At 38.5% G+C, this 22051-nt stretch overlaps 1 protein-coding gene across 19 annotated transcripts in view; it reads right to left on the bottom strand.

Annotated features, from left to right (window-relative positions):
- Positions 1–22051, bottom strand: part of LOC136879195 (modifier of mdg4) — a 617535-nt gene that overhangs the window by 383561 nt on the left and 211923 nt on the right. Inside the window, exon 7 of one of the 19 annotated variants that reach the window (XM_067152968.2) lies at positions 18220–18475. The exons of the other annotated variants lie outside the window; for them this stretch is intronic. Coding sequence (XP_067009069.2) covers positions 18220–18475 — 256 coding nt within the window. The remainder of the gene's footprint in view (positions 1–18219; positions 18476–22051) is intronic. 19 annotated transcript variants of the gene reach the window in all.

The raw sequence follows: 22051 nt of genomic DNA, 5'->3' as shown, positions 1-22051 counted from the left end.
AAGTGGCTTGGTCACTGCCATTTGCTACAATTATGTTACCGGTAGTAAGATTTTACAGGTTAGAGATGAACAGGATATGCATTTTTCTAGACAGTCACAAAAATTATCCTAAATTTTCCACTATAAAATATTTATTTGTGAAAATTGCTAAGTACTCAGGAATAGACAAGATATAGGCATTTGGGCTTATGCCGTGTCAAGAAAATAAGGTGAAATTCTTTACGTTTCGCGAAGAACAGCACACATATCATGACATAACCTCACGTTTTGGTACACAAGACAGATCATACAAGACACAAATAACACAACTACAATTTATACCAAATAAAGTCCGTACTGACAACCTGCCATACATAACTATGTAGATAATAATATATTGTTATTTATTATTATTATTATTATTATTATTATTATAGAGAATTGTTTCCAAGATACATTAATCCATTACACTTGCATCAATATCCCTTTGTTAACCTGAAACAATTTCAACAGTCTATATCACACTCGTCGAATTTGCCTTGGTCGTAGATTATATCTTCTCTCTTCCTCGACGTCACTGGATGTGCTCTCCTCCCCATGACCAGATTGTGCCATGTGATCAGTCGTTTCTCCTCCAGGTGGACCCGTGGCAGTACCAGGCTTACTCTGTATGCGCAGCAATTGGGTGACTCACCGCAATTCTGATGCATGGACCTTGACAGGAGGGTTGGTCTTCAGTAAGTAGACACCACGGCTGAGCTGTTTATCGACCTCAACGGGACCAAACCACTTGGGTGCGAGACCTGTGTGAAACCCTCCAATCTTATAACTGACCGAGTGGTTACATCGCAATACTTGTTGGCCTGGTAGGAAGGTCTGGGTCTCTTCGACATCTTGAGCCTTGATCAGGGTAAGGGATCTCTTCTCGGCCAAAGCTTGCTTTTCCTTGATTATTTATTATTAATACAACTTCCCCCACGCGGAGGCTGATATGTCGACCACTCAGCTGCATCATCTTGACCAGAAGTGAGTGGTGGACGAATCTCCCAAACCCAGGCGCCGTCATCATTTGCTGCCACTTTCTCGATGTAAACTGACTCCCGTTGTCCGATAGAATGCACCGTGGATAACCGTAACAGCTGAATACCTCATCCTGTACAAGACTGGTGATGCATCCCATCATGGCTTCTGGAATCGGAAAGGCTTCAATCCATCTTGTGAAGAGGTTGGTGATTACTATGAATCCTGTTTTACCCCTTGGTGTTCTAGGGTAAGGACCAATCAAGTCCAGGGCTATGAACTCCCAAGGGCGTTGTAGCCGTCTTCCTCGCTGACTGGAATCTGCCTTCCTGTTGCTCTCCTCAGTGCAGGCACAGATGTAGCACCCTTTCATATAATCAAAATGTATTTCCAAATGTTATAGACTGATATGTCTCTTCACCTCCTGGATATCCAGCTTCAGAGCTGTCGTTGAACTTCTCGAGGATGTCCATCATGTGTTGTCTAGGGATCACCAGTACTGCAGGCACATCGGAGAGATGAGTTCTGTACACGAGTCCTCTATCAACACGGAAGTTCTTGTAGCACACATTGAATTCCCTCGGGACGAGTCAACTATCAGTGTTCTGTCTCCTAATCCACTGCATCATAGTCCTACAGGGCTTGTCTTGTTCTTGCCATTGCTTGATTACTCCCAGATCGAGTTCTTTTTTGATGATCATAAGTACAGGTTCATTAGGTTTGCTCTGGTATTTTTGTGGAAACTCCCTCTCTACAATGGTGCTCCTAACTTTAGGTTCCATCGCCGGGTGTCTAGATAAACTGTCTGCTCCTATGTTCGTAATTTATGAGCTTCATATCCGTATCTATGATTCACACAAATCCAAAGAGGAGAAACACTCCACCTAATCAATACTTGTTTATTACTGTTATTAAAAATACGGGACTGGTTTCAATCCTAGCAGGTCATCCTCAGCTGGACATACATATACATATAACACATCGTGCAATTGCAAAACATTACCATATCTAAAAAGGAATATCATGTGACGGTAACATGTCAGGTTGTATTCATGAGTAGGGCATTCATCAAATTGGAAGTTAAGTATATGTTGTCATGCGTGAATGTGCTTCTATGAGAAGTGAATATTCCTAAACTTAAAACTAACTTACCGTACAAGTATTCATAAAATAAAAACAACATATGCGTAAAACACTTTCAAGTTTGTGAATGTTTGAGTTTATGGCTAGCAATGTTTCTTAATTCTTCAGTTTGACTGCTATCATTAAGTGTAGTTGTCCACAACTGTGCATTATATTAAAAACTCAATGGTTTAATTGTAATGAGAGTTACACTTTAAAATACCTTTATCTCATTTAAAAGATTTTTGTCACCATCTGTACGTGAAGGGTAAGAAACATTTTGCATCTTTAAAAGGCAAAAAATTGACGTAGTGTGGATTCAGTTGAGGAATGGACGTAAGTGTAGAAATTGCAGCTTGCCGTACATAAAATCCAGTTGTTTACATTAAAAGATGAGTCATAATGTCCTTTGCCGTATTAAGTAATGTTGTAATGCATTAAACCAGAGTGGTGGCTCCTTCCTTTTTGTAGTTGTGTGATATTGTAAGGATTATCTGTGAAAGATAAGAGTACGATGTGAGCGATATTAATGTATTGAAGGAATGTCTTAAGTCATGTGAGAGAATCTAGATGTGTACTTACTGCTATTGTGGTCTTGAGGTTGTATATGGTTTGGGAGCACATTGTGTACTGCTTCGTGTTCATCTCGGGCTAACACCGTTTGCTGTGAGGGGAAGGGGCGGAGGGGTGGGAGGAGTGCATGTCTTCCGGTGATTCTCTGGCGTGGGGCAAGTTTTGTTTATTGATTCTCTTGAGATAAGCATGTTTTAGAGACGGAATGACTGTATTAAAGATGATATTTGTTTTTTCTCTGATTTCATTTATATTTAAATTAGGGTTGACGTATTGATCTAGAGAATTGTAAAATTCTTCTGTTATGTTGAGCAAGGGGCCCTTGGAGTTTATATTCAGAATTTGCATGTCATTTTCGATATTTGTGAATTTGTGTTTATTATCTTCAATATGTTGGCCTATGGAGGAAAAATGATTGTGTTTTATGGCATTTAGGTGTTCATTATAACGGATTTGAAAGTTCCTACCAATACGTCCGATGTAGCTGGTATCACAATTGTTGCATTTTATCCGATATACCCCTGAATGGTTGTATTTATTATTACTGTTGATTGTTCTAGTGTTGTGTATGATATTGGCACTATTGTGTGTAGTTTTATATGCTATTTTTAAGTTGTATTTTTTGAAAACGTTGGTTATGAGATATACATGCGTATTATTGAAAGTAAATAATACGTAATCTTTCTTGGATTTTTCTGTTTTTCTTAATTTTTATTTGGGTTGAAATTTTATTTTACGAATAATTTTGTTAATCATTTCTTTCTTATACCCATTGTGGTTGTCTATTTTATGAATTAGTTGTAATTATTTATTTAATTCTTCTGTTGTTAACGGTACGCTAAATGCTCTATGTATCATGCTTATAATATGCTGCTCTTTTATGTATGGTGGGATAAGTAGAAACCATTTTGATTCTATTAGGGGTGTGTGTGGGTTTTCTATATATTCTGTAAGATAGGTGACTTTCATGTCTGGGCCCTGTTTCATAAAACATCTTTCACTAATATTATTAGTAAGAAACCAATAATATTAACTAATAATATTAGCATTATGTTTCATATTTTTTTTTTTTTTTTGCTAGGGGCTTTACGTCACACCGACACAGATAGGTCTCATGGCGACGATGGGATAGGAAAGGCCTAGGAGTTGGAAGGAAGCGGCCGTGGCCTGAATTAAGGTACAGCCCCAGCATTTGCCTGGTGTGAAAATGAGAAACCACGGAAAACCATTTTCAGGGCTGCCGATAGTGGGATTCGAACCTACTATTTCCCGGATGCCATAAAATTATTAGTTAATAATATTAGTTATTAGTATACGAGTCAAAATTATTAGTAGATGTTCCTAATAATATTAGTAAATTGTTTCATAGACAACATGACTAATAAAAGTTACTCATATTATTAGGATTATTTCCATGAGTGTACTTTGACTCATAATTCATATTATTAGTGAAAACAAAGTGAGCGGTATTTTTTTAATATTTTGGCATAAATCATGATGATCACAGAAATGGTCAACTCTGATTCAAATAGTGATAAGGAATGAGTGTAGGTATTCACCGTTCAATAAATGTTACGTCAAAAACAGCCTGTACTGAAATGTAACAAACATATGAATACCGGTACAACGGGAGATTTAGCTTATACATAACTTTTGAGTATTTGCTTCATAGGATTGGTAGGTAATAGAACGTTCCACTGCAAGGAATGAAGCAGCTTCGCATTGCACTCCACCGGTTAGCAGTGATACACAGTATCATTGTGTTTCTCTAGTGCAGTTCTGCTCGGACACTCCAAGTATCTGTTAAAATCTTGGCTTATATCACCAGTAAACCAAGATGATGCTCGTGATGATTATTGTTTTAAGAGGAAGTAGGCTACAACTAGGCAACCATCATCTATAACAACACTAATCAGATAGAAAAATGGAAAGGATCCGACATTTTGAAAAATGAAGGTATCGGCTAAAGAAAGAGAAGGGCCGTGAAGGGCATGAAAATGAAAGACTCTCTCGGCCTCGCAATCTAATACTGTCAGGGTCGGAAAAGAACAGGAGTTGAACAAGGGAGGTCAGAAGGGTAGATGAAAATGAGCCTGGCAGAAGTAAGTTGAAGTAATGGCAGGACTCATCTCAGTGCCCCATGTTCGCCAACACACGCTCCCGAGTTGAGAGCCCTGGGACCTCTTTTAGTCGCCTCTTACGACAGGAGGGGATACCGTAGCTGTTATTCTACTGCCCCCACCAACAGGGGTAGTAACCAAAGATTTTGCTAGTCCATCTCAACAGAGATTTTGAAGAGCACATGAAATAAAAGTAAAAGGAACAAGGAGAGTTATAGTGTGCAGAAGGCTGCGAATAGTTGATGCTTTAACTCAATCACTTTTCGCAAAGAAATTTTCTTCTCTCACATTATTTTCACTTCTTTTATCCATTTTCATATGTATTGAAGTCACAATAATGAAAATATCAAGTGAGCCTTTTGAACATGTGGATTAATAGTCAGTTGTAGTCAAGCATTAGCCTACTGCTAGGAACAAACCCAACAATTCTAACCTCCATTTGTATCAGCTGACTAATGAACTAATATTATTAGTGAAGGTATTTTATTAGTCATGTGTAAATCTTTATGAAACAGAATTTGGTTAACTAATAATTATTTTTATGAGTTCTAATATTATTAGCTAATATTATTAGTTAGTTTTATGAAACAGGGCCCTGGTTATGGATATGTCTAAATAGTGTAGGGTACGGTTGTTTTCTATCTTTTTAGTGAACTTTATGTGTGGGTCTATTGTATTCAATTGGTTCAATATGTTGGTTTCATTGGTAAACCTATTATCAATGATAACAAAAATGTCATCAACAAATCGGCACTAGCAAATTTATCTACTTTACTGATTGATTGATTGATTGATTGATGCTCCAAATGATCTATGGCTGTTACTGCTGGCAAATTCGAGTAGTTTTATTAACTCTCCTATTTCTAAAGTGCTTAGAATACTGTAGTTTTTAAATTGGACTCAACTATTTTTATTGTTTTCTGTGTAGGTATGTTAGGATACATATTTGTTATGTTGAATGATGCAAGAATATGGTATTGTTCAATCTTTAGTTCTTTCGTAATATTGCAAAAATCTATTGAATTCCGTACTGTTTTTTTTTTTTTTGGTAAGGATGTGTTGTGTTTTTTAAGGAATTTCTGAATAAATTGTGAAAGTTTATAGGTCAGGCTTGATCTGTAATTTATGATGGGTCTCATTGGGATGTGTTATTTATGTATTTTGGGGTAAGCTTTAGCGGTTGGTAACTGTGGGTTCATTACGATAAGTTTCGTGGATTCCTCTTCCGTTAAAAGAAAATGTGTATTTTTTAGTAATGCTTTGAAATTTCTTTGTATATTAGTGGTTGGATCTTTGCGTATGATATGAAACGTACTATCTTGAAAACATTATTTAGTTCTTGTTATATATTCATCCTTGTCGATGATAACAGTAGTATTACTTTTGTCGGCTTTGGTTATGAGTAGGTTGTTCTGTTTAGGCCCGGTTTCACAGTTTGAGTTTAAGCCGAAGCTTCAGTAAGCTACGCACGCCGCTTAAGCAACGCTTACGCTTCGGCTTAAACACTACGAGTTTCACAGTAGGGGGACCATGTGCAGCTTTACTAAGCTGAACATCTCCAACGTTGGTAATGCTTGCGCATGCGCAATGATACAATTCTCATCTTTGTTTACACCCGTAGCCTATGTTTGATTGACTTGTAGGTTATACATCGTTTTCAGCCAAGATAATTGAGAAAAATGAATGGAAAATGTGATTCCAATAATAGTAACAAAAATAAAGTTTAAAAAAGGTTACTCGCCCGGCCTGCTGACACGTATTACCACTACAGTCTAAAATGGCCATAACCTCTGAACCATTCATGCAAATAATGTCCTGACAAGGTTATTGTAATCCTTATAAAATACTGGAGGAGGTCAAACAGTTTATTTCGATGAGGAATTCGGGGATAATATCGAAATATTTATTTCATGTTAAGGAGTTATATTTTTTACCACTGAGTATAGCATAAAATCGCTTCTAGAGGGCAAACGGTTGGAAATAGGTATATACCATCCTGGACTTTTTTGTAGAGGTTTCTATGCTCTACAATTCGTACGCTTACACTTGGGGTCTATCGTTGATGGATCACGCAGCGTAAGCCAAGAAAGCAAGTGGCCGACCAACATTTTTGTCTCTTTTACTGTATATCGGAACACGGATACTGTATTATTTCACGAGCCTCGAAATATATTCAGAAATATAAGTTATTGGTTTTACGTCCCACCAACTATGAATTTGAGCACCTTCACCACAGGACTGAGACAGGATCGAACCTGCAAAGTTGGGCTAAGAAGGCCAGCGCTCTACCATCTGAACTGAATCCTTAGCTTAAACTTCAGTTGCATACAGCTTAAGCCAGTCACAGATAAGCTCGGCTTACCACTTGCACTCCCCACTGTGAAACTCGTCCAGAGTTTAAGCTGCCGCTTAAGCCCGATCCAAGGCTTAAGCGTATACTGTGAAACCGGGCCTTAATCTTCACCTTGAGCTTTTTTATATGTGAACTGTTGATAGTGTTTTTGTTATGACTATTGTCGTGAATTCTATTCATACATTGTGGAACTCTTTTTTTTTTTTTTTTTCTTTTCGTATCTGGCTTCATCGAGTAAATCAAATGGGATTTTTTGTATAGCGTTTTCGGTTTCCGTGATGATGGTTGTTATGTTCTGGAAAGTTGATGTATTTCCAATTATGTTTGGGTCCCTTGCTCAATATGACAGTTTCCGTTTCATTGAATTCCGTTTCTGTCAGATTTTTTATAGGTGGGTAGAATCTGTGTTCAATAACGCCATTAGGGTGGGTGGGAGGATTCATCTTCGGGATCTTGGTTTGCGGTTTTGGTTTGAGTGGTTGTTTGAGTGCTTCTAGTTTCCTATTCAGGAATAGAAAACAACCGTACCCTACACTATTTAGACATATCCATAAGCAGACATGAAAGTCACCTATCTTACAGAATATTTGGAAAACCCACACACACCTCTAATAGAATCAAAATGGATTCTACTCATCCCACTATACATAAAAAAGCAGCATACTATAAGCATGATATATAGAGCATTTAGCATACCGTTAACAACAGAAGAATTAAATAAATAATTACAACTAATTCATAAAATAGACAACCACAATGGATATAAGAAAGAAATGATTAACAAAATTATTCGTAAAATAAAATTTCAACCCAAATAAAAATTAAGAAAAACAGAAAAATCCAAGAAAGATTACGTATTATTTACTTTCAATAATACGCATATATATCTCATAACCAATGTTTTCAAAAAATACAACTTAAAAATAGCATATAAAACTACACACAATAGTGCCAATATCATACACAACACTAGAACAATCAACAGTAATAATAAATACAACCATTCAGGGGTATATCGGATAAAATGAAACAATTGTGACACCAGCTACATCGGACGTACTGGCAGAAACTTTTTAATCCGTTATAATGAACACCTAAATGCCATAAAACACAATCATTTTTCCTCCATAGGCCAACATATTGAAGATTATAAACTCAAATTCACAAATATCGAAAATGACATGCAAATTCTGAATATAAACTCCAAGGGCCCCTTGCTCAACATAACAGAAGAATTTTACATTTCTCTAGATCAATACGCCAACCCTAATTTAAATATAAACGAAATCAGAGAAAAAACAAGTATCTTTAATACAGTCACTCCTTCCCTAAAAAATGCTTATCTCAAGAGAATCAATAAACAAAACTTGCCCCAAGCCAGAGAATCACCGGAAGACACGCACTCCTCCCACCCCTCCGCCCCTTCCCCTCACAGCAAACGGTGTTAGCCCAAGATGAACACGAAGCAGTACACAATGTGCTCCCAAACCATATACAACCTCAAGACCACAATAGCAGTAAGTACACATCTAGATTCTCTCACATGACTTAAGACATCCCTTCAATACATTAATATCGCTCACATCGTACTCTTATCTTTCACAGATAATCCTTACAATATCACACAACTACAAAAAGGAAGGAGCCACCACTCTGGTTTAATGCATTACAACATTACTTAATACGGCAAAGGACATTATGACTCATCTTTTAATGTAAACAACTGGATTTTATGTACGGCAAGCTGCAATTTCTACACTTACGTCCATACCTCAACTGAATCCACACTACGTCAATATTTTGCCATTTAAAGATGCAAAATGTTTCTTACCCTTCACGTACAGATGGTGACAAAAATCTTTTAAATGAGATAAAGGTATTTTAAAGTATAACTCATATTACAATTTAAACCATTGAGTTTTTAACTACACTTAATGATAGCAGTCAAACTGAAGAATTAAGAAACATTGCTAGCCATAAACTCAAACATTCACAAACTTGAAAGTGTTTTACACATATGTTGTTTTTATTTTATGAATACTTGTACGGTAAGTTAGTTTTAAGTTTAGGAATATTCACTTCTCATAGAAGCACATTCACGCATGACAACATATACTTAACTTCCAATTTGATGAATGCCCTACTCATGAATACAACCTGACATGTTACCGTCACATGATATTCCTTTTTAGATATGGTAATGTTTGCAACTGCATGATATGTATATGTATGTCCAGCTGAGGATGACCTGCTAGGATCGAAACCGATCCTGTATTTTTAATAACAATAATAAACAAGTATTGATTAGGTGGAATTCTTCTCCTCTTTGCATTTGCTCTTATGTTCGTCGATCCTGAGATGTGACACACATCAAAATCAAATTCTGCAATTAACAGAGCCCATCGCATCAGTTTAAATTTTGAGCCAGATACACAGTTCAACCATCTGAGAGCTGCATTATCAGCGTACAGCTCCAAGTAGCCTCTAAATTTGCCCATGGCCCACACGATGGCTAAGGCTTCTTTCTCAGCAGTGCAGTAGCATTGTTCGGTGGGAGATAAGCTTTCTGCTGCATACTCGATGATGTCTCTTCTGCCGTCACTCCTCTCTTGGAATAACACTGCTCCTGAGCCGGAGTCGCTGGTGTCCGTCTGCAGGCACATCTTCCGTTGAGGGTCGGGATGGGCTAGACTGGGAGTGTTGCATATCACAGCCTTAATGCCTTGGAATGCTGCCTCTTCCCTGCTGGTCAATCGGAACGGGTGGTTGTTATGGAGTAGATCCGTGAGGGGTATTGTCTTGGCATGAAGCTGCTATACCATCCACACAATCCAAGGAACTGACGTACTTGTCGCTTGGTCCATGGACGTTCAGCTTCTTCGATAGCTTCATTCTTATTACAAGTAACAACTCTCATTATTGTTCCGTATTGAAGATGACTATGCCTAGCTTCATTCTTCTCAGGTTGCCTTTCTAAATCTTCAGACGTTAGGACATGGCCAAAATATTCTACGTGGGAATGGGCGAAGTGGCACTTCTCCAGTTGGCAAGTCAGTCCATGAATTTTGTCGTTCCGGCACTTTCTTCAGATGTACAAGGTGTTCTTGAAAATTGTTGCTGTGGATTAAGATGTCGTCGAGATACAATTGACAGAAGTCTCCAACATATTCTGACAATACCTTATCCATCAGTCATATGAAGGTTGCAGGAGCATTCTTCAGTCCAAAACGCATTACTGTAAACTGGTACAATCTTCTCGGTGTCATGAAGAAGGTCAGTGGTCTAAAACTTTCCTCGACCTCCACTTGCCAGTATCTGCAGTTGAGATCAAGTGTGCTGAAAACCCTAGATCCACTTGCTTGTTTCAGTGAGTCTTTCAGGTCGGGCATGGGGTAGGTATCACTAACGGTCTTCTCATTCAACTTGCAAAGTCCACGCACAGTCAATACTCTCCAATTCTTCTTATTCTTCTTCTTTGGTAGGATGATAGGCGAAGCCCAACAGGATGTAGAGGGTTCGATGAGACCTTGCCCTTCCATCTCTTGAATCTTCTGAATGACGAAGTTGCGCTTATCTGGGTTGATTGGATATGGGCGTTACTTGATGGATAAGGAGGTGCTGCATACAATGGTGTACGTTACAGTGGTAATTCATCCTATTTTATTGGTGATTACTTCTGAAAAGTCCTTTAAGGCATGTCTCAGCTCCTCTTCTTCATTTTGTTGAAGATGCGTTAACTGAATATCTCATAGGTCTACATCGACTTCCACATCATTGCAAGTCCGGAGGCTTCCACCGTGCCAGGTGACCCACAGACATCGTCTTTAGCAACTAACACAACAGTAGATAACAAATAACAACTTCCACTTACATCAAACATTATTTCTGCATCTACTGACATTTTCTGGCAAGGTTTCAGCCATTTTTATTACCTACCGGTGCTAAGGGCCACTTACAATTTTTCAACAGATGCTTCTGTCTCACTTGCTGACGAATTTCATCAGCGGCCTTGGAAAGATTGTATTCATGACAATCAAGTTTATGCTTGTGTTCACGCCCTCATGTCGTTGGCTTTATATTATTACCACTTTGGTTTTCCACTAATATTTTATATGAACTGTTTTTATTAGAATTTTAATAGAAAAAGTTTTAGTCTCCGACTAGCATCTTTATATATTGTATCACTTTTCACATTTTTATGGACCGAATTTTAATAACTGACTAAACTTTTAACTTCCACTTTTAATTTAGTTTTATTGTTTGATGATTGTGTTTAGGCTGAAGATGCCCTTAATTGAGGGCGAAACATGTCCCATGTAACTAAGAATCTATTTATGTAACCACTATAAGTGAAAATATAAGCATTGAATAGGTGGAACAAATTAAAACACCTTTATTATTGTTGAACTGTAAAAAAATTTTCAATACGGACGTAAAATGAGGTTTATAACATGTAATAATTCTACCAAAATGTCATGACCTAATATGATGTCAGGTATTAGGTTCTGATTCACTGCAATGTTAACTACAATAGGCAGGTCCATGCATTTAGCAGTTAGGTTAGTCTGTCCTTGGATGGAATAGGTTGCCCGTCTGCTGCTCCCACTCCCCTTCCAAGACGGTGAGACTTCATAGGCAGTAGTAATCTGGCAACAGTCCTATTTACAAATGAGTGACTTGCTTGGGTGTCGAGTATGGCTGAAAAATTCTCGTTGCCTATCCTCAAGATGATAGCTGGGCGAGGTTGGCCTGTTCTGCTCACGATCTGACCAATCCCTTTCCTACTTGTCCAGGACTGCTTGTCTATCGGGTCTTGAGGGACATTCCTGTTCCCGGTCCCATCCCCCCCCCTCAATGCAGAATGGGACGAACCTAGCTTTCCGATGCTAACGTTGGGCATTTGTTCTTCAGGTGTCCCGTTCTTCCACACCGGTAGCATTTCCTAACCGAGCTGGTCTCTTCCGTGGCTTTACTCTTGTGTTCTTCTTCCAAATTCACGATGATTCTACGCAGATCATCAAAGGATCTTGGTTGTGATACTTTCACTAGGGGTCTAATCTTATTGTGGAGTAGCTCTACGATGTCTGGTAAGATCTCGTTCTCGCTTCCTTCAGGATGCAGCCGCTTGAAGAGCTGGTACTTCTGGAGGACGAACATGCTAGCTCTCATGCTGGTGGGTTGTGCATCAGTCAGTAACTTCCTGTTCACAGAGCTCTTTACTCCTTCGGAATTAAACCTAGCAAGGAATTCCCACTTGAAGTCAGTCCAGTTTAAGTTCAAGCCATTCAAGTTACTCCACCAAATAGCGGCTTGCCCCCTTAAATGCGGTGTGACGAGTTGAACAAAAATGTTCTCCGGTAGATTAGACCTTCCTAGTAGACTGACAAATCCCTCGATGAAGCTAGTTGTGTTCTCTTCCAGTCTCCCATGGAATTCCAGAAGGCTCTCTTTAATCACCTTCGGGTCTAGGTGTCCTGTATTGCCAGTTAGGTTTGAGGGGGTTGAAGGCGTGGTGATAGGTCCTGTTCGATTTAATCTATCTTCTACCGCGTGAAGGATGGTCTCACTCATATTCTGAAGATCTCCCCTGATGGTCAAAATCTGGTTTTCTAATGTTCCTTCAATGGCAGAAGTACACGGCTCCCAAAATTTCCCTCAACTGCGGAGATACGGCTAAAGTCAAAGAAAATTAAATGTTTATTTATTTTTCTTTGACTTTATTGTACATTTCAATACAGACCAAAATATGAAAATTACAACATGTAAGAGATACGGCTTCCAACGTTTCCCTTGACGGTAGAAATTTTCCCCTCAACCTGTTGTTCGAAGTCGGAAACCTGGATTTCCATATCCTGCTTGAGGTTCGAGATGTCCCCTTCCAACTGGCTTACCCTACTATTGATCTGCTCAACCTGTCCCAGTTTTGACCTGATGTCCGATATCTGCTGTAGTAATCGATTGGTGACGTCGCTAATTTGGGAACTGATCTGCGAAATTTTATCATCTACGGTTGAAAATTTTTATTCTAGGCACTGTTCTACTTTGTAAATATGCGTGTACACTTGAGATATTTGTCTGGTTAAAACTGTATTAGCTTGAGAAATCTTGTCGTCTACCTTTGAAAAGTTGTTGGACATCTGTTCTATTAAGGTGGAATTAACTTGTGAAATTTTGTCTTAAATTTTGTCATTTACTTTCAAAATGTTGTCAGAAATCTGTTCCGTTAAGGCAGATTTAACTTGTGAAATCTGTTCTGTTAAGATGAATTACCTTCGGAGATCTTACTATTGAGTGCCTGTATCATGCTCATTATGTTGGAACACATTGTGGTCATATCTACCTCATCTTCCGATGACGAGTCCAGTTGTTCGTCCACCTTGATAAAAAAAACCTTTTGGTTCTTTACCATTCTTAATGAGGTGTTCTTGTAGCCATGTTTTCAATGTTCTCTTACTGCTGTTCGTCAGAAGATTTTGTTTTGCGAGTTCGTCTTGAAGTTGTTTTACAGACATATTTTCCAGTATCACTTTCATTTTTTCTGATTTCCATTACACTCTTATTCACTACCGAAAATTGTTCTTACGTCCTGTCATGGTCGCCACTTATCGTAATCACAAAGACGCACATACGAGATGCTGTCAGTTGTGTACACTGTTTCATTTACAAATTATACACACACATTAATGAATCGAAGAAGAAGAAGAAGAAGAAGAAGAAGAAGAAGAAGAAGAAGAAGAATACTGCCAAATTAGCATGTCAACCACCTACCAACAAAACAAAATCACGAGTTCACACACTTGACTAACAACATTCACTAGCAACAACTCAACTCGACAACCAAAGATCGCCTCTTTATGTACCTTGCCTGGCCAGGCTTCTAGAAAAGTACGACACAACATGCTTTCTCGTATCTTCTCGAGTCTCCAGTAACCTATGTACAAATGGATAGAACATTCTCTAAAACTCGGGTGACAAAGGTGTGATGTTCTTCTGGACTATTAACCTGTGCTGCACAACATTACATTGAATTTATACATCATATTTACAGGTAATAAATTATATACTATTAATTATGTGTTCTTGCATTAAATAAAGTCATATTATTATTATTATTATTATTAACTTTATTGGCCACATTGGACCACTTGAATCTTCCATGTACACTTTGACTTTGAAGGTTGTACTGTTTGATTCTTCTTATCTGCCCAGTACTTCTTCATTTGTTCTGATCACAGTGTTCTTAATTGGTCTGAAATCTCTACAGGCTTTCTGTGCATCATTTCAGTTGAAAATTTGTGATCCTTAAGAAGAGTGGTAATTTTATCCTTGTTCTCTGCATCTGTAATTTCGAGTCCAACTGTCTGGAGATCCTCTTGAATTTCTTTGATCAATGCCCTGTCTTCTTTCCCAGATTTCTCATCACTAGTTGTCGTAAAATCCTGTTTTCTGGTAATCGTAAGATGTGAAAGAAATAAGAGATTCTTTTCTTCTCCATCGTGCTGGTAACTGGGTCAATCTTTCGATAGACAGTTTCACTGGGGAGGATTCTCCAGACTCCTTCAACGTGGTACTTTTTTATTTATGCAAGTTCTAATAATTCTTCTTTCATTTTTGAGAAGCTGATCAGTTCTTCTTTCATTTTTAATTTGGAACAAGGTTTCGCAAGTGTAAGTGGCTTTAGGCCAAATTGCAGTTTTGTAGTGTTGGATCTTAGTGTTTATTGACAAGCATTTTTTGTTATAAGTTGACCAGGTTAGAAATTGTGCTATTTTTCATTTTGTTGGTTCTATTTATCCATGTTGCTTTCTCACTTAAGTTGTGCATGATTTCTCCAAGGTATTTAAATTGTAGGACTATGTTAATTTTTTTATCATTTATGATGACTTTGTTTATGTCAAGGGGTTTCATTGGCATGATCTCAGTTTTCTCAAACGATATTTGTAATCCTATTATTAATATACATACAGCAGACATATCGTGACATAACCTCACATGTTTTGTTACGCAAGACAGATTATACAACACACGAATAATAAATGATACGACTACAATTTATACCAAATAAAGTCTGTACTGATAACCTGTTATATATAAATATGTAGATGATAATAATAATAATAATAATAATAATAATAATAATAATAATAATAATAATCACTCACTCATTCTGTAGGCTTCTGAGGTACGTGAAGTTCCAATCTCACAATCCTCTTCCATCCTTTTCGATCTTGAGCCTGCTCTTCCCAGTTACCAATTTGAAGGGTCCGGCATATCTTGTTGATCTCCTTCTTCCAGGTGCTTCGGGGTCTTCTTGAAGGTCTTTTCCCATTAAGAGATGGCTTGTATAGATCTACTGGTGCTCTGTTACCCTGCATCCTCAGTACATGTCCAGTCCAGCACAGTCCATTGGATTCTGTCACACCCATTATAGTGTGTTGTTGGGAGAGGGTGTAAATCTCGTAATTAGATCTTTTCTGTCAGCTTTGAGAGATAGGATCGAACCATGGACCAAATATTTGTCTATAAACTTTATTCTCAAAGACTTGTAACTGCTGCTGCTCTTTCTCGGTTATACTCCATGTCTCGGAACCATACAGAAGTACTACAGAAGTATTAGAGAAGTAATAATAATAAATATAACACCTACTAATCGAGCTCGAGGTTCTCACCATTTTAGCCTCCGCTTCGAACCTAGCACTGTACTGCATCCGGTGAGGCATCTGGTGACAAATGAACGTACCACTTCCACTTCTATTATAACGTCTAAATTCAAACCTCATTCTTTGAGAAGCCTTTCTAGTGAACAGTCTATATTTTTTTCTGAAGACGCAGAGCGAAGTTCTCCGGTAGCAGACCATGGCACGGCTTTTGAGACACACTGGTCTACAGTATGCTAGTATGTATTCACATCTGCAATCAGCTAGACATAGGCGAGGCTTTCTGATTTTCAATGAGGACAGATCATTGCAGTGCAATTAGTCAGAGCAAGTGTATCGAAGATCCCCAGTGTGTTATGTGAATCGAGAGCAACAGCATCAAAGATGATCACAGCACACAGAACTTGTGGCAAGACATCAAAACCAATCCTCGGTGATCAAGATCACTGAAGAGGATTACCACAAAGAACCACTGACTTAATGCAACAAGTGACGTCAGAAATTAATCTGTTATCTCAAAAAACTTGCCCGAATTGAACATATATTCCCAGGTGGCAATCTTCAACCTCTGATCACAAACAAAAACACGCTGGCATGCTGCAAACGGTGCCAAGACCATACAACATGGACCAACAATGACTGAAAAGAGTAATATAATGCTATGAATCATCCTTTCCCTTGTTCCCATTAAATCGAGTTTATACATGGTGGACACCTAAAGAAACTTAATTTGGACTGCCCACTTCTTACTGTTACCAATATGAAGTAGGCTCTGTGATGGCGTGGGCGCTAATTTCACAGTATTCCATTGGTCCCATTATTTCTCTCAGGGCTAATAATGGCCAAGGATTATATAGTCATTTTAGGTGGCAAAGTGCATCCTATGGTACAGATGCAGTCTTCCACGGTGATAATGCCTCAGTGTTAGCTCTGTTCAGGCATGGTTTCACAAACATATAGATGAACTTCCAACACCACCTAACCTCTGTGGTTTACTTTAGAGAAGTGAATCCAGTGTTGATTTCATCCACCATTACCACTAATGGAAATGAGTGCTGCACTGCATCATGAATAAAACAAAATTTCTCTGGAAATAATTCACGAGTTGTAAGCATCTATTCTGTCATGAACTGCAGCTGTACGACAGGCTAAAGGCCACTGGGTACACCGTATTAATCCTGCTTAAACAGTCCTTTCCATTATCTTGATAACCCTGTGTGTGTGTGTGTGTGTGTGTGCGCGCGCGTGTGTGATGGAGAGATATTTTCTTTCCCCAGAATCCATTAGCTGTCTCGTGAATGGCAAATTTGAACAAGAAAACGGAAATTCATATTCTGTACCTAAGTATTTGTAAAATGTCATTGATGATATCAGATACGGTACACAGTTCTTTATTGAGCACTAAACCTCCCCTATTTGCAACATGTACTGAACAGTAGGGAATTAAAAGGACTCGTATTGGAAATGTGTATCATCATATACGAAGGTATTCCCAAAAATAAGGTCTCCTATTTTTTAATAAATACACAGACCTGTTTATTTCTAGAATGGTTTACATCATTTTACAGCTTGAACATTTAGCTATTTTGCTACATAATCACCATTTCGGTCAATGCATTTTTGTAGACGCTGTGACAGTTTTTGTATGTCGATGTCATACCAGCTCGCCGCCATGCTGTTCAGGAAGTTGTGAACCTCAACTTTCACCTCGTCATCGGTGCTGGCACCCATCTTGCGCACACCTTCCGGTATTTCAACTTTTCTGTTAAAATTCTAAGAGCAGCGCTTCGGGAAACCTCAGAAACCAAAGTGCAGAGATCATCCAGGGTGATCTGCCAATCTTCACGTATGATTTGCTCCACCTTCACGACTGTCTCGACGGAAATTGACGGTCTCCAGCTCCGTTGTTCGTCGTGAATTTCAGTCCGACCGGCTACAAACTCTCTACACCACTTACGAACATTTTTGACATCCGTGCACTTGGCGGTAACATCCAACGAGAGCTCCATTCTCAATGGTTGTCAACCCAAGACTGAGTGCCTCAGCATGACATACGCATGTTTATATGCAAGCGCGGGAAACACATTTCACAATATTGTGACCAACAGCCACATGAACAGAATTCTGTATTTATAAAAAAAGAATAGGAGACCTTATTTTTGGGATTATCTTTGTGTATATATAATTTTCTTAAGTAACTCCCTTCAAGTAGTTTACAAGACTTACACCCTTGGGAAACACTTTCACAGAGCTTTAGTAATTTCTTTGTGCCTGTGTGTGCAAGTATAGTGTATATCATTTTTAATTACTTCTTAGAATAAATATTTAAAACTTAACAATAATCACATTAAAAATAAGAGTTCTGTTTTTCTTCTTTAATCCAACATTAACTCACGTTGACATCTGATTCCTGCGCTGAGCCTGCTCTGCCCTCTCACGAATCTTGTCGTGCTGGCGGACATGATTATGGGGTCGAGTCATTGCTATGTCTGTCTCGGCCATAGTCTTGCAGAAGCCTCGACAGCCAGTCCGTGGATACTCCAGACAACGCCAGTATCTCTTTATACCCTTCTGCTCGAGCAAGCCATAAAGGTAGCCATCATGCACCAGCTGTAGGCGCCCTTTACGGCTCTCCACGTAGTGCAGCAGCCCTACAAGCACACAGTGCATGCTGGCCATGGGCTGATGACTTACAAATACTACATACAGCATATGGAAAATGCTAAAGATTAGAGTTTCCCAACTGGGTCCTGTCTATCCAAAGTATGGATGCGGCTGACTTTGTCGGGATAGAAAGAGAATGCTGAGAGCATGCATTTACCGAAATGGAGAGGTGGATGAAGAGAAAGGAAAACAGTAAAAATAAAGGTTGTAACAAAACCACTGTGAAGTCCTCATACAGAAAGAAGAAAATGTTGCAATAATATGCATCCGGAAATGTGCAATTGCTGAGTTATCTATACACTCAAACACGTCTTCGTTGCTGGAGTGCTTCTTACGTTTGTTAAAAAGTAACCATGTCACACAAGAACACAAATGATTGCCATAATCTGAATCATACTCGGCTGTATGTGATAGGTTTATTAACGTGCTCCTGCAAATTTCAGTCTTTGAGCCCACATTATCATCAGATAGAGATGGACCAACTGCTTGGCCCCTATAATCGCCCGATTTAAAACCAATGGATTTTTCCTGCAGAAGTACTTAAAGTTTTTGTTGCATTTGACTGCTATGGATGATGCAGCAACTCTCAGCGAGTGAACTGTGGCCGCTAGTCAAAGAGTACTTACAACTCAGGGATGTTTTGACCCTCTTCAAAACATACAGTAATGTGAAGAATAACAGAAACCTGTATTCAGGCAGGAGGTGGATGTTGAAAGACATATTCATTGCAACATCTTTCATGATATATGTTAAATGTTTTTGTAACAGTAAGATGTGTTGGAGTACACTATGGACCAAGTCATTTTCAGATCCATGTTGCTGTAATCTTTTGATCTTCTCTCTATATGAGCAATCTATTCCTGAAGTTTTGCCAGAGGTTTCATACACTCTGCATAGTGAAGATCTAAAATATCAATATCGTGCAAAGTTTTAGAACGAAAAATAAATTCTCCCTATTAATGTACAAATAAAAATACATTTTAAAAAGGGTTAAGAATAAAAATATTATTGCAAATAAAATACTGTGTATATTTTAGTAAGTAGCTCCTAGAAGAAGAATATTTTCCCGCACTAAAGTAAATGAAAAGTTTTCAGAATATCTCCACAGTCTTGTAAAACTACAACTGGCATTTTATTCATAACTAAACATTTAGGGCTTTCTTTATTCTGGATTAACATCTGAAAAAACTTGCCACAGCTGTAATTCTCTGCTTTATTATGAACCATACTAGTTGAACACAGCTTGTGTAAGTATGAACACAGCTTGTGTACGAGGAACATAATTAGGGGCCGGCGTTTTTCACATTAGCATTAAAACAGACCTTTCAAAAAATCCCAAAACGCTTAGGAAACAGCTTCTAAATATTACGTATGTTATTAATTTCAAAACTTAAGTAGGTTTTCTCCCAAAATAAAACAAAATAGATAGTAAACACAACTAAGCCTAAATTATCAACTTTACACAAGTAATAGCATGAAATCAGGGTGCTTTGGCTTCCTTTTCTTTTTCTTACATTTTCTGTCTCCATATTTCAATGACTAACACTCTTAGAAAGAAGACCATGCATCTCCCCTCAGTCCACTTTTCTCAGCCAAGCTTAACCTTTTTAATGCCAGGTGAAAATTTAAAGGTGAAGTCTAAAAAAGCCAGCCTGTTTTAATGGAAAATGTAGGCTTTCAGAAAAAAAAAAAAATGCAACTCTTCTGTTTTTAAAAATATGAAAGAGAAACTTAATCAGAGAGAGCAAAACATAGTCATCTAAATTCAGGATAACTTTTAGATTGTGAAAATTATTCATTTTCAATTAATGAATTAAAATAATTTATTCAGGAAAATAAAAGTTGGAAAATGTTATTATTCCTGTTACCATACGCTTATAAATGGAGTAAAAACGAATACTGAAGGGCACACAGACATAATACAGGAACCACATTTTGTTTCTTCGATAGACATCTGCAGGGGTGTCAAAAATGTGAAATTCTAAAATCTAGCATATTTAAAAAATACACCAACAATGGTACACAAGTAAATCCAATTAAATGACAACAATGAAAAACAGCCGTACAGCTGATGGGTGGCGAGTCAAGTGGTGACCGCTGCCACTAACTCTCAAGCAAACATAACATCTCCGTCTCTCATGTCCAGAGCTACCTCTACTCACTCATCCCCTCCCTCACACCCCCACACACACCACAGCTCCCAGGGGACATCCGGAGGCCATTTGGTAGCGCCAGAGAGAAGCGCATCACACCAAAGGGAAGTGGTGCTACCTTCAGGCTAATGACAGATATACATTACTGTAATATTAAACATCCTCCGCCCTGTTGAACTTGTTCAAAACATAACTATGACAATATGCACATAGAGTTAAAGAGGAGATAGAGGCACCAGCTTTGTGATAGCACGCCTCAAGATATTGGAATTGCATCTGACGTCGGCAACTCTTATTAAATTGTCCCTTCCTAGAAACACCTGCTCAATAATGCCCATCTTCCACTGCAAAGGTGGCAGGTGATCTTCCTTCAGCAAAACAAGAGTGCTTGCTTGAAGATTCGGATGCGACGTGGACCATTTCTTCCTCTGTTGCAGTTTGAAGATAATCCTTGGACCATCGACGCCACCAGTGCTGCTGAATCTGCTGAAGGTGTTGCCAGCGTGACAGTCTGTTCGGATGAGACTCAGTCATATCAGGGTCAGGGATGGACATGAGTGGAGCTCCAATGAGAAAGTGACCAGGTGTGAGAATAGAATATTAAACATCCTCCGCCCTGTTGAACTTTTTAATGCCAGGTGAAAATTTAAAGGTGAAGTCTAAAAAAGCCAGGCTGTTTTAATGGAAAATGTGGGCTTTCAGAAAAAAAAAAAAGAATGCAACTCTTCTGTTTTTAAAAATATGAAAGAGAAACTTAATCAGAGAGAGCAAAACATAGTCATCTAAATTCAATTTGCGTGAGTAAGGTAAACAATTCTTCGTAGGTTAAAACTGTTTGACCCACTACCCGATGGAAGTGGAACTTCATCGCCCTCACTGCGGACTCCCATATTCTGCCAAAGTGTGATGAACGTGCCAGAATGAAGTACCATTTGAATTTTGATGCTGCAGCATGATTGCTTATTTCCTTGTTGAATTGTTCGTCCATCATTTGCTGCAGTTCCTTGTTAGCCTCAACAAATGTTGTACGAGTAGCACTATCACTGTAGAGATCTTGAATATCTCCATGACGGGAAACGAATCTTCCGAGGGTTGCGATGAATGCCTGAGATATCAAACCTGTGACAGGTTCGATATGTACAGCTCTCGTGCTGAAGCAAACGAATATCACAACACAACATTTGTAGATCGATTTACCTTTCCTGGATCCTATTTTAACATCAACTGGCCCTGCAAAGTCAACAACTGAGGACAGGAATGGACGAGACATCCGGATGCGAGCCTTTGGCAGTTGGCCCACGAGTTGACTTGCCTTATTTGCCTTAACCCTTTCAGTCCAGGTGTACAGTATACTGTACATCAAATTCATTAGCTTATAGCACCAAGAATTATTAGTGAATAGAGGAGTTC

Source organism: Anabrus simplex, chromosome 8 (assembly GCF_040414725.1).
Source record: "Anabrus simplex isolate iqAnaSimp1 chromosome 8, ASM4041472v1, whole genome shotgun sequence".
NCBI lineage: Eukaryota > Metazoa > Arthropoda > Insecta > Orthoptera > Tettigoniidae > Anabrus > Anabrus simplex.
This window is presented reverse-complemented; position numbering and strand designations above follow the sequence as displayed.